Source organism: Oenanthe melanoleuca, chromosome 6 (genome assembly GCF_029582105.1).
Source record: "Oenanthe melanoleuca isolate GR-GAL-2019-014 chromosome 6, OMel1.0, whole genome shotgun sequence".
NCBI classification, from domain to species: domain Eukaryota; kingdom Metazoa; phylum Chordata; class Aves; order Passeriformes; family Muscicapidae; genus Oenanthe; species Oenanthe melanoleuca.
In genome coordinates this window covers 9,080,361-9,092,047 of record NC_079340.1, presented here as the reverse complement: position 1 = coordinate 9,092,047, position 11,687 = coordinate 9,080,361, and the positions used below count along the sequence as shown (strand labels likewise).

The following is an 11,687-nucleotide window of genomic DNA, read 5'->3' as shown; positions in this document are numbered from 1 at the left end:
ATTTGGCAGAACTGTGTAATGATTCCCTTGTCACACTCAAAGACATTTTTTCTTGCTCATGTGCAGTGTGAGAATGAAGACCAGGGAGAGATTAATCCCTTCCCATCCCCTGGAAACATGAGGTTTGATAGAGAACTGGAAGCTTTTTCTGCATTTCTTAGGTATGGGCCTGCAAAACTGTACTACTGGGCACCACTCAAACCACAAAGAGCTTGAGGAATATTCTCTGGTGCAATGGCTCTAGAGCAAATTTTATGTGGTTTAAAGAATGTTTGTTTTCTGTTCAGATTGTTCCTCTTTCAACAACTGCAATAATGTAGTTGAAGGGCATCAGCTGTGTTAACTTCTCTGTTGAATGCCCCAGAATGTGATTTCCCGGTTCTGCAATGCCAGCACACAGTGAGCAGTGCATCCCTGCCTCGGGAAGGGGAATAAGGGAGCCCAGCAAGCCCGGCACAGCTGCGGGTGCAGCCGGACTCCAAGGCAGAGCAAGCTGCCGGCTGCTCCCGTCAGAAGCAGCAGGAGTCCAAGGCACAGTATGAAATTCCAGAAGAGTCGTCACTGTAGCCGTCAGGAACCCTCATGCAGCTCCCGCGGGAATGGCCAGTTTCCTCCAGCTCTGCCGCTGGAAAGGGGCTGGTTTCCCTTGGTTCCTGCCAGCCCGAGTGCATGACCCTCCCTCGCACGTATCCTCTCTGACGTGTGTCCTTGGTCCCCTTCCAGGCAGGCCGTGACCTGGCACTGGGTCCGCAGCTGAGCGCCAGATCCATCCCAGCCTTCCCGCAGGGCCCGTCCCGCTCAGCCCCCCGCCCGCCCAAGGAGCCCAGTGGAGCAGCCGCCACTCGTGCTGAAGTTCAAAGGCTTCGCTGCCCTGCAGGGCACTTTCAAAGCTCTCTGCACTGTATTTACTCACCTTGAATCTTTGCTGTTTGTGTCGAGCTACCTCAGTGCCAGAGAGGAACGAAATGTTTTTGAACTCCCACACAAACAGTCTCATATATAGACTGTAAACAGATGTTTAGCTTTTCCCTGCACACCACAGCCTGCCTTTTTCCTTTCTCTAGTTCAGGGATTTCTCATTTCTCCATGCTTTTTAATTACTGTCTTTTCTTCTATCCCACTTCACATTGTACAAAAGTACCAACTACACCTAACTCCACACTCATCTTTCATTTAAAGTGGTTCTCAGGAAAGTCTTCTGTAGCTTCTCCACACAGCCTAATCAAAGGCAGAACTTCTGGAAGCAATGGGTTGCTTTTGTGAATTAGGGTTCCAGCACAGACATGAACACATCTCTTACTTGTTGTGGCCCAAAACTATTGATGCAAAAAATAACAGGCACAGCACCAAAGGACTCACACTAGAAGGAGGGAGGCACATAAACACTGTATAAACAAATTTAACTAAACTAAAACTGTTTTTACAAAGCTTCAATCTGCTTCAGCAAAGTTCTGTCACAAACGTAGATTGTGCCTGCAGCAAAACAGCATTGTGATTTTGGTCACTAAATGTTTTGCAGCTCCTCCCAGCATATACATATACACACATATATTCCAGTCAAAACTGGAGCAGGAAAGGGCTAGTAGTGCAGACTTGGAACACAGGAGCTCTGTTACAGCTCCAGGGTTTGCTCTCATGAGTGTGGGGAGCAGGCTATTGAACAACATGCATCACACAATCGAAACAGGTCTCTTCTGCTTTCTCAGAAACACTTATCTTTTCCCAAGATCCTTTTTAAGAAAGCAGTTACGGCAACATGACAGTAAATTAGCCCCTCATTCTATTGTTAAGAGTGAGGTTGATGGTGAAAAAAAACATGACATTTAGAAAGCACAGATGTGAACAAGGAAGAAATTGCAACATAACAAATTATAACATCACTTCGTGAATTTAAATCAATGTAAAAACTTTTCTAAAATTAGGCAGTGGCATCTGCAGGATTTTCCAGACAATGTGAACACAAGACAGCATTCAAATAACCTGCACACAGGAATTTCTGCACAATCCCAATCTGGAGTGCATCAGTTTGTACTACAACCAGCACCAGAGGCAGTATAAGCAAATTACCTGCAGAAAGCCATCAGAGGAGGGGGATGCATGTTGTGTCTGTGTCAGGAGAAGGACCAGTAACTCCAGCTCCTGTTGGAGTTGCTTTAAGGGCAGTACAGCACAGGTCAGGTGCTGGCACTCAGGCCTGGACACTTCTGTGTGCTTCCTGCACCACAAAAAGCTGCCTGTCAGCAGGTCTGCTGGGAAGTACAAACAAAAGGGTGTTTGGGCAGGATTCACTGCACCCAAGCTGTGACCCCATCTCTGCTTTACCGTAAAAATTGTCAGAGGTGAGCAGAGACCAGAAGATGTCAGAGGGGAAAAGCGGATCTGTCCTGTGGAGCTGTGTGCCAGCACTGAGCACCAGGTGGAGCTTGGAGATGTAATCCTGGCCAGAAGGAGTGCACGGGAACAGGAATGCCTGACCCACATTCCTCATGTCCTGTTACCTTGAGAGACAAAATCTCCCCTTCATCACACGTGTGACACCATTGTTACTGGAGTTGTCTTTAGTGCCTGTAGGTGAGCAGGAGGTGGCTGAGGGGGATGGAAGTCTGCAGCATCATTTCCTTGCCTGTGTCTCTCCCCTTTGTTTTCTAAGCTTCTTTCACATGCCATCTGAGTGGCATAGCCTTAGTATACTGAAAGCCTGATAATAAGACAGATGACATCTGTTTAGGTCACATATTAGAAAGGATTAATGCTTCCAAAGACTTACAAGCTACAGCTTAGTACTCTGCTATCTGAACACATTGGCCCTGGTACATGTGATGGCTGTCAGCACTTCTACAGCTCAAGAAAGATGGAAGCCAGAAATCCAAGCAACCATGACAAAGGATATGCACCATTCCCTTCACAGATGCAGTAAAAGCCACAAGCAACTGTGTGCCAAGTCTAGTGAAAGAGTTCCAGGGGAAAGAAACAACTTCATGACACTGGTTTTGCCTGTGGCAGGGTGCTGCCCACAGAAAATGGACAGCTCATTCCAACTGGCAGAGGTGAAAAGGGAACACAACCATTTTTGTATGGGACAGAACTTCAGTCTGCAAGTTGCTTTCTGAGCAAGAAAAAAAAGAAAAATTCTCACTAATCCACATCACCCACAAAGCTTACCCATCTCTTTCCCTTTAAAACCACATGGCTCTGTAGAATTGCTCCTGTAAGAGGGGCAGGGGAGTGGGATGACTTGGGCTATAGCATCAACAGAAAGCACCACAGCTCCCTTTCTCAGCAGGCATGAGGGGCTTTCAGGGCACCCAGTACTTGTGGACAAGGCAGTACTTGCAGACATGAGCAGCCCAGAGCTCTGCACACAGGTTCACAAGCATTAGATTTCCCTGTTTGAACGAGAGTCAGCTGGATCTTGTGGCCTGTGTAAATAACAATGCTTTGGAAGGAAGCTGGATAGAACATTGTATTCTCCATTTCAGATCCATAGTTCTCAATGGATAGAAAAGAAATAAAATTTAGAAATTAGTCCTAGACCCTAAAGTCCCCTGAAGGGGAATTCAAAAGAGACTGACGCTGCAAGTTCCACAAAGTTATTTATCTGGTACCATGAGAGTTGATTAGAATTATTTATTTCCAACTCATAAACCCACATGCTGCTTCTTTCTCTCTTGCCAATTAACAGTATTACTTAGCACTAATAAACTGCTTTCATTTTCAGGGGGATTAAGAAGACAAATTAATGACCTCAACATGTCTGAAAGGAACAGATGGCAATGAAGTATTAACATTGCAATTTCACAGTTGGAAAATCTCCTGAGAGAGGAGGCAGTACCAGTGTCTGGAGGACACCTATCCCTGTTCCCTCTGTCAAGCCAAGGTCTCTTGATCTCCCCTTCACTCTCAGCTTCTGCTTTAACCCATACTCACCACACATTAGTTCTCCTAGAGCAAAGCTACACCGTTTTTCTTATTCAGTCTTTAATAGTGAGTTACATCCTTCTAGAAGGCCTCTTACCTCAGCACATTTGCAGACAGGTTGTTACTGCTTTGGATTTAAAAGACTAAATGTCTATCCAATAATGCAATTAGTCCAGCCTGTCATTATTCTTACTGGCTATAAGCAAAGAAGTGATCAGGAAGAAATATATTGCTCTGTCCATCCAGTGGAGATGCTCTTTTTCCTTGGAACATCTTTGTTACATTTCAGTACAGAACAGCTGACTGCCTTTTCCTTTTCTCACTCGCCCCTCTCTCAGAGGACTGTGCAGAAGTGTTGCTCTGTGGGGCCTTTTGGGTCAGCTGTACAACACAAAGTTTCTTAAGCTACATCTTGAAGGAAGATAGGCTTTCTGTGAGAACAGGGGTTTGTTCCTAAAGCAAAACACTTTCCAGTGAGGACCAAACAAATAAATACAATGATTTTAATAGTAACTGATGTGACAACGACTAAGCAACTGTTTAGTGTGTTGTTTTGGCTTGTTTTTTAAGAACTGATTTAACTATGGAAGGTTTTTATTTAAAGCATTGATATAATACCCTCTATTTCAGTATTTAACCCCAGTCAAAGATTATCTCAAACTGAAACTGCAATGAAAATAGTCAGTGTCAAATGTGTGACAGGTGTTAGCCTCTCCTCTAGGAATGGTAACAGTAAATACTGATTCAGAATGAAATTAATTTGAATTATTCTAACACCTTTTCTGGACTGATATTTGCATAAATTGCCTTCAATCTCTGCTGAGCCCTGAGCTAAGCATCTCAGCCCATTATCAATCTCAGCCATCCAGTATCAATGTACTATGTACAATGAAATCCTTCTAGAGACATTAGTGTCTAGGGACAACATAACATATCCAAAATACTGCATTAACTGGGGCTATTCCTGTATGTTAAAGTAAAGAAGGGACACTGAGACAAAAGGCTTAAGCACCCAGTGTGCCTGTGCATCCCTCCCTTCAAATTCCTGGGAAAGGCAGCCCCAGTCTGCTCAGCTGGAACTGGTACTTGAGCATACAGCATGGGGAGCAGAGGCAGCATGATGCAGTGCAAAGTGCTTTTCAAATGGGCTTGAGAAAATAATATACCCTGATTTCACCCTAGCTTGACAAGCATCTGTGTTCAGCATTGACCCACTCAGTTATAAATCTAGTGTGAATTTTCCTGCTTCTTTATTTATATTTAAGAGTAGAATGTAATGAATTTGGATTTTCCTAAGTTAGAAAACATTAAAAAACAGAATTCTTACATTTACAAGAATAATACTTCAACAGAAAATACTTAATATACAAAATGGCTGCATTTGATTTTTTTAAAGAATTGAACCCAAATACCAAATGAATCCAAATAACCCTTTTTAAGACTTTGATTGTACAAGTAAAACAACTTGTTTTATCCCTGTAACTAATATTCAGATGAATGTTTGTTGTTAGGTTTTTTCCTCAGATTTCCATTATATTCTTATACTTTAAACCATTCCAAAAGTGTAGAAGTCCTCAAACATAAACACTATATTTTGTAAATAACAGCAACCCTGATTAATAACATAAAGATTCAGAACACCCACAATCAGGGAGCATCTGTTTTTCTGAACTTGCAAATCATTGGTATCCTTTGCCTTTACTTGTAATTTATTTTTATCATCCAGGAATGATAACCAGTGTTTAGGACTGTAGTAGCAAGTTATACCAATGCATAAACCATAAATAATTGACACATAAGAACTGTATGAAACACATTAATTTTCCCAGGTTTTATAGTACAACAAACAAAGAATTCAAGGGACTTTGCCATATTATTCCAGTCCCTTCTGCAAATTCTCTCTTTCTGACCAGTTTGATACTGGTCTTATTGTATCATCTTCCTACAGCTGAAGGATTAATTTTGGAGTGGTGCTTGGAATGGCAGAGGTGGGAAGGAGAATACAGATTTTCCACGTCAAATAAAGTATGAACTACAATGGCTGTGGGAGGAAGGTATTTTTGCTATTTAGAGCTTTAGTTTGACTATCTTTAATACTCCTTCACACCCGAGGACAGGCTAACAGACAGCATAAGGTCTTAGACCACTATGCTTAAAATTCTCAAAGTGTAATGTTTGAAGAAAGGGAAAAATCAGTGTTCAATATTCTGGGCCATAAAATAAGCCTGCATAGAAACTGCTTAGCTAAACTCTAAATAACAGCTGAGTAATTTTATGTAGTTACTCATTACTTCCTTACTCCTATTAAAGCTTTAATAAAAGGAATTTTAGCATCCAGAATCATTACCAGAACTTAGATGTTTACAGCTATAGAGGCATCCTGGGTAAGGCATTATATTCCAGTGGTGTCACACTTGGTTTGTATAAAACTCATTTTGAGCTCAGACTTCTTTGAGGCTAAAGTCCCAGCGTCTGAATGAAGCCTCCTGAAAACAAGGTGAATTTCACTGGAGCCAGCTCTGTTAAATCCTACTGTTAAATTTTCACTTGAGTGAACAACTCTACATCATTTAATTAATGCATCACAGAACATTCCAGTTAGGAGATCCTACATTTAAGGGTTTTCTAGATGAAAGTTTAAAGCTGTCCTAATTGCCAGGGGTTCCTCTTGATATACAAATATCAGGTGAACATTATGGAGACCATCTGCTAACTTACTGGAATAAAAACCAAACCAAACCAACAAAGCACAACCACAGACATTTGAAGTAAGAGTGGGTAATTCCACAGCAGTAAGTTCTCAGACACTGCAAATTTTCCTGAGACAGAAATGAATGTTTTTCTTCTCTCTCTTGAAAAAAAGCATTGCACGTCATCTCACCAGGAATCTTAGGCATTCACCAAAGGCACATATGACACTGGAAGTAGTATTCTCAGCTTCCTTGACAAACCTTTCACTTCAAACAGGCCCTGCACTATGGCTGCATTACACTCTCATAACACATTTCTCTCTGACAATTTGTTTGCAAAGTTGTTTTTAGAAGAAAATAAATCTTTAAGCTGCCCAAATGACCAAGACACCCAGAATAACCTTAGGACTGTCCTTTGGGGAAGACACAAGGTCTCACTTTCAGCAGATGCCTGACGTCAGACCAGAGAGGGAACGCAAAACAGGCAAAGGTTACGTGCAAACTGTCCCCTGTGGCTTATGCAAGAGCCAAATAACCACTGCTCAGGACAGATGCACATAAAAAGAACTCACTGGAAATTACTTTTAATATAAGCAAACCAAAACTGCTCGTGAGTTGCAGGGTATGGTGGTGCCACAGACTAATCCGGACAGCTTCTGTTTCAGGTCTCTAAGACAAGCATTCAGTAAGTAATTCACATTATATCAGTCATCTTTGATAAGACTGTACATTTGTGTCAATCACTTGGTGAACATAAGTTCTGGATATTTAGAGTGTAATACATCATAACTACAGACTAATTGCAAAGTTGATGGAGTGTCCTCCAACTGTACATGAGCTTGCTAAGGGAAGAGTTCAGACTAGCAACACTGAAATTACTTCATAGTTAAGTAGAAAAAAGTTACAATTCGTTGTCATAGAACATGACACTAGTTTATTATTTTGTCTACAGTTAAAGTGGGTTTATAGTCAGGATTATTAAATTAACAGCAAAACAGCTGCCAAAACAATTTAAGGGAATGTGATTGAAAGCTAAGAACTTTGATTAAAGCATAATTTTTAAACTTTGCTTTCTAACCCTAAATTATTAAAATACAGAAAAAGTCATAATTATTTCAAAAAATGTATCATTAAAAAAAAGTTCCATTCTTTACAATACAGTTTAAAACTAACATAAAAGAAAACAGTGCTACACTAAATACAGCCAAGAGCATTCGGATGGCATTATTTAAGTATAATCTCATGTTCTCTGTTATATGGTCCAGCCATGGACTTTTCCCTGCTTTAATGTATTGATTATGATTTGATGATCATTGAACTTTTCCCACTCATCCTGATGTGGGCTGTCCACAAACACTTAAGTCAGCATTTATGCCAAATTTAAAAGCAGCACAGCTATCCTACACCCTACACTTGTGCTCACTCCACCGCAGAACTGGAGCGAGCACAACAGCTTGGATATCTCAGGGAATGCATCATTGTTCTGAAAGGCCTTTTTTTCTCATTACTTTTCCCAGCTGCCCCAGCAGGCTCTGTCTGGAACTGCTCTATTTGAAACTCAAGATGTTTTTGAATGGCTACCCCGAGGACTTCGGGATCCACAGATGCCCCATACACTTCCCACGTCATTCCTTCATCATCCCATCTGACTTCACGAACTGGAGATTTGGGGCCCTCCAAGTCTTGCTCCAGGTTCACCTCTGGGAACACATGTGAGTGACCTTCCGCTGCAGCTGCTGGGCTTGTTGCCACCGATTTGCATTCCATGGTTGGAAGGGTCTGTACCTCGGCATCTCTATGCTCCAGAGCTGGTTTCAGGCCTTTGGTTATGTCATTCATAGAGGTCATAGTCCACATATCCTTAGTTGTCACTACCATGTCTGCACCTTGCTGGCTGCTCAGGGCAACACGGGCAGCCTTAGCTTCTGGAGGAGCTCTCTCCTGCTGAGCAGGTTGTTCTCCAGGAACATTGCAGCACTTCAGGATTTTCTTGGCATCCAGGCCTGTTTCACTTACTGAAGACACCAGCTTAGGATATGTCAGAATGTCTGAAGCAGAAAAGGAATTAAAGTAGCCAGGTACTGCCTGCTCTTTTCCTGTCTCACTGACGGAGCACACCAACCGTGGGACGAGCTGTATGGATGGGATGGGCAAGGAGTGGCAATAGGCTGGGATGGTGGCATCTGCCTTCAGGGGTTCCTGCCTGAGACTGCAGGGCCCCACAGAGTTGTTGTGAACTGTCATCACCATGGGGGAGTATGCAGAGTTTGGAATATTACCATAAGTCAGACCACCATGAATAATCCCAGGGGCTTGACTGAACATTGTCCTGTTTGGGAAACTATTTCCAGGCATATGGGGTCCTAGAACAGCAGTGTGAAATGTGCCAGGATCTGTGTAAACAGTAGTGTTATGTGGAATACTGCCACTATCAAAGGTATTTGTGGGTACTTGTTGGTCTCTAGGTAGGACTGGAAGATGAGTCACAATGTTTTGATAGTGAGATACATTTTCATTTCTTTCTGATCCATATCTCTGTGTCGGGAAAGACATCCTAGCCACTGGCGGACCATGCCTGCAGCCAGAAGAGCTTAGGTTGGAGTGGGTAGCACTGGGTTCTGTGTGTGTGACATAAGTCTGCTGTTTGCAGCTGCAAGTTAGGTCTGAGTGGCTTCTCTGAAGGGCAGCTCCTGATTCTTCCATTTTACACGTGCCTTGCTGGTGAACAAAGCAGGCTGAAGAAACATTCTCAACAGTGCTGCTCTTTACACACGTTTTAGTGTCCCCCACTCCCCAGGATGCTGAGGACTGTTCAGTGACAAGAACATGGTTTGTATTCTTAGTTCTGCCTTCTGAATGGTCATTGGCTGACTGGTCATTTATAGATTGGACCTCTGATCCAAGTCCCATCATCCCAGGCTGCGAGGAGGACCATCCAGGATTCTGCACATTCCTTGCATCACTCCTGTTTTCCAGGATATGGCAGATGGTGCTGCTATGGCTTTTCTTCAGCTCCTGCTTGTTTTGCCTTTCCTCTAAACTCCTTGTGTGCCCAATACAGGCCAGATTTGAGGAGCTCTTGGATAGGGGTTGACTGTTGACATTCAAGAGACTGTGACAAGTAGAACTTAGTGAGTCCTGGTGGGAATGGGTGATCAGTTGGTGTCTGTCAGATGACATGGCAAAAAAGAAAGACCTGCAAGAAATGGTGGAAAAGAAAAAGAAGCAATTTAAGTAGGAAATAAATGTACTGGAAGCTATAATCTCTACTGACCTTCTGCTTGGGCTTCTTGCCTTTCACAGTTTGCAAGTAGCAGTACTCTAGTCTAAATGTACTCAGACCAGTCAGTTTCCATTTTCGCTTTTCCCAAAGAGTTTTTCCCTAAATTAGATGCAGGATTTTTTTTGAAATTCTGTTGTTTTTTCCCCAATTCATAAAACACAAAAGAAAAAAATCCTCCACGTTTCTACATTTTAACAATATTATCAATGTTACCAAGTATCATCTCCCCAAGTTCATTGGAGCCATTTTTGGAACATCCAGAGATGTCATGTAACTTAAGCAAAGACAGAAGTATTTTCAAATTAGATAGCTTTTCACCATGGTGGTCATTAAGCCAATGATATGAACTGTATTGTCAAAACAACAACAACAAAAAAAAGCTTAGTTTTTAGTCTCTTGATATTGTAATTTCAGAAGTTATCCAGCCACTGATGGAGCTTTTAAGCCTTAAAGCCGCAACAACTGAACAAGTTCTCCCTTTTCCCCATACCTTTCCTTACAAGCTTCTTGATATTTGATGTTACAAGAAGGTCACTCTTTTAGTCCACTGTTTTCCCCGTGCCCACACAAGTGTATAGTAGGTATGGACAAAGCTGTTTTCACCCCCTGTGCAGAGATGACATGAAACTCAAGGAAATGACCTCTGCCAGGCCAGTGCAGGGTCACTGCCTGTACTCCCAGAACAAATAATGCTGGGCAGCATTCCAGCTTGTGCTCACCTCTGGCACCACAGGAGGTGGCTGCAGAGATGGATCCAGTGAAAAGCTGGAGGTGAAATTCCCCTCTCCGTGTAAGGAGAATCTGCCCCTCAGCACTGCCTCTGCTAAGAGTGCATGCTCTGGACTCTTGGGCCACTCACCTTTGCAAACCCACAAATTCATATTGGCTGTGGAAGGTGCACACTCATGGTCATGGCACCAGAGGCAGGGTACAAATGAAACAAGAAAATCTTCAGCCAAAGTCTTGAAGTTCTTCTGTCATTTTTTATAGTGCACTCAGTCATTTCTAGTTTTAGAAAACCCTTGTTTCTACTAGTTGGTGCAGTACCCCATTAACATTCATGTTAGCAGTTTCACATCTAAGGGAAGTTGTGATGGAAGATTTTGAATCTCACCTGATTTAGCGATCCATTTTTGCTTATTGACTCAGATATTACACTGATTGACTATACATAATTGCCTCGGTGTCACAGAGGTGTTGCAACATTTGTACAACTAAAGTTATTTTAATACACTTATATATCCATATCTACCCACACAAATACATATATGTCTTTTCTACAAGAACTCACTGCATTGAACAGAAATATCCAGAGTATTTTTGCAATGCTTCCAGCCAAGTGCTACCAGATATTTTGTTGTGCAGGTGTAGAGTGTGAAAGACAGAATTTCTCATTTTAGACAACTTTCCCTCAAATACACTATTCCCTCTGCCTCCTTAGGAGTCTCTGACAGAAGCCTGCACAATTTCTTGTGCACTGTATCACTAAATAAAAATGAATGTATGGAGCAGGAAAGGTACATACACATGGTGAACAAAAGCATTCTGCAAACATAACAGGGAAGTTCGTTCTTACCATCAAGGACAGTGGCTACAAGGGCTCACATTCAACCCTCCCAGTGAGAAGCTTCTCATTTGTGATCCTTTTAATGTGGCATTTAGAGGCTTCAAGAGTCATGTACTAACATAAATGATAAGAACATGCCTTTCACTCCTTCTGCCAACCAAGAGATCTACATCTGATCCAGGCAGCTTGTAATTCCATTTCCGTTGTTAACTTTGGTAGGCAAACAGGT

General features: G+C 42.3%; 1 protein-coding gene across 1 annotated transcript; it reads right to left on the bottom strand.

The window, feature by feature from the left end:
• Positions 1 to 7,571: 7,571 nt before the first annotated feature.
• Positions 7,572 to 11,104, bottom strand: GPRIN2 (G protein regulated inducer of neurite outgrowth 2). Its single transcript, XM_056494934.1, has one exon. It carries the CDS (start codon positions 9,786 to 9,788, stop codon positions 8,028 to 8,030), a length of 1,761 nt encoding a protein of 586 aa, XP_056350909.1. The 5' UTR covers positions 9,789 to 11,104; the 3' UTR covers positions 7,572 to 8,027.
• Between the last annotated feature and the right edge of the window lie 583 nt (positions 11,105 to 11,687).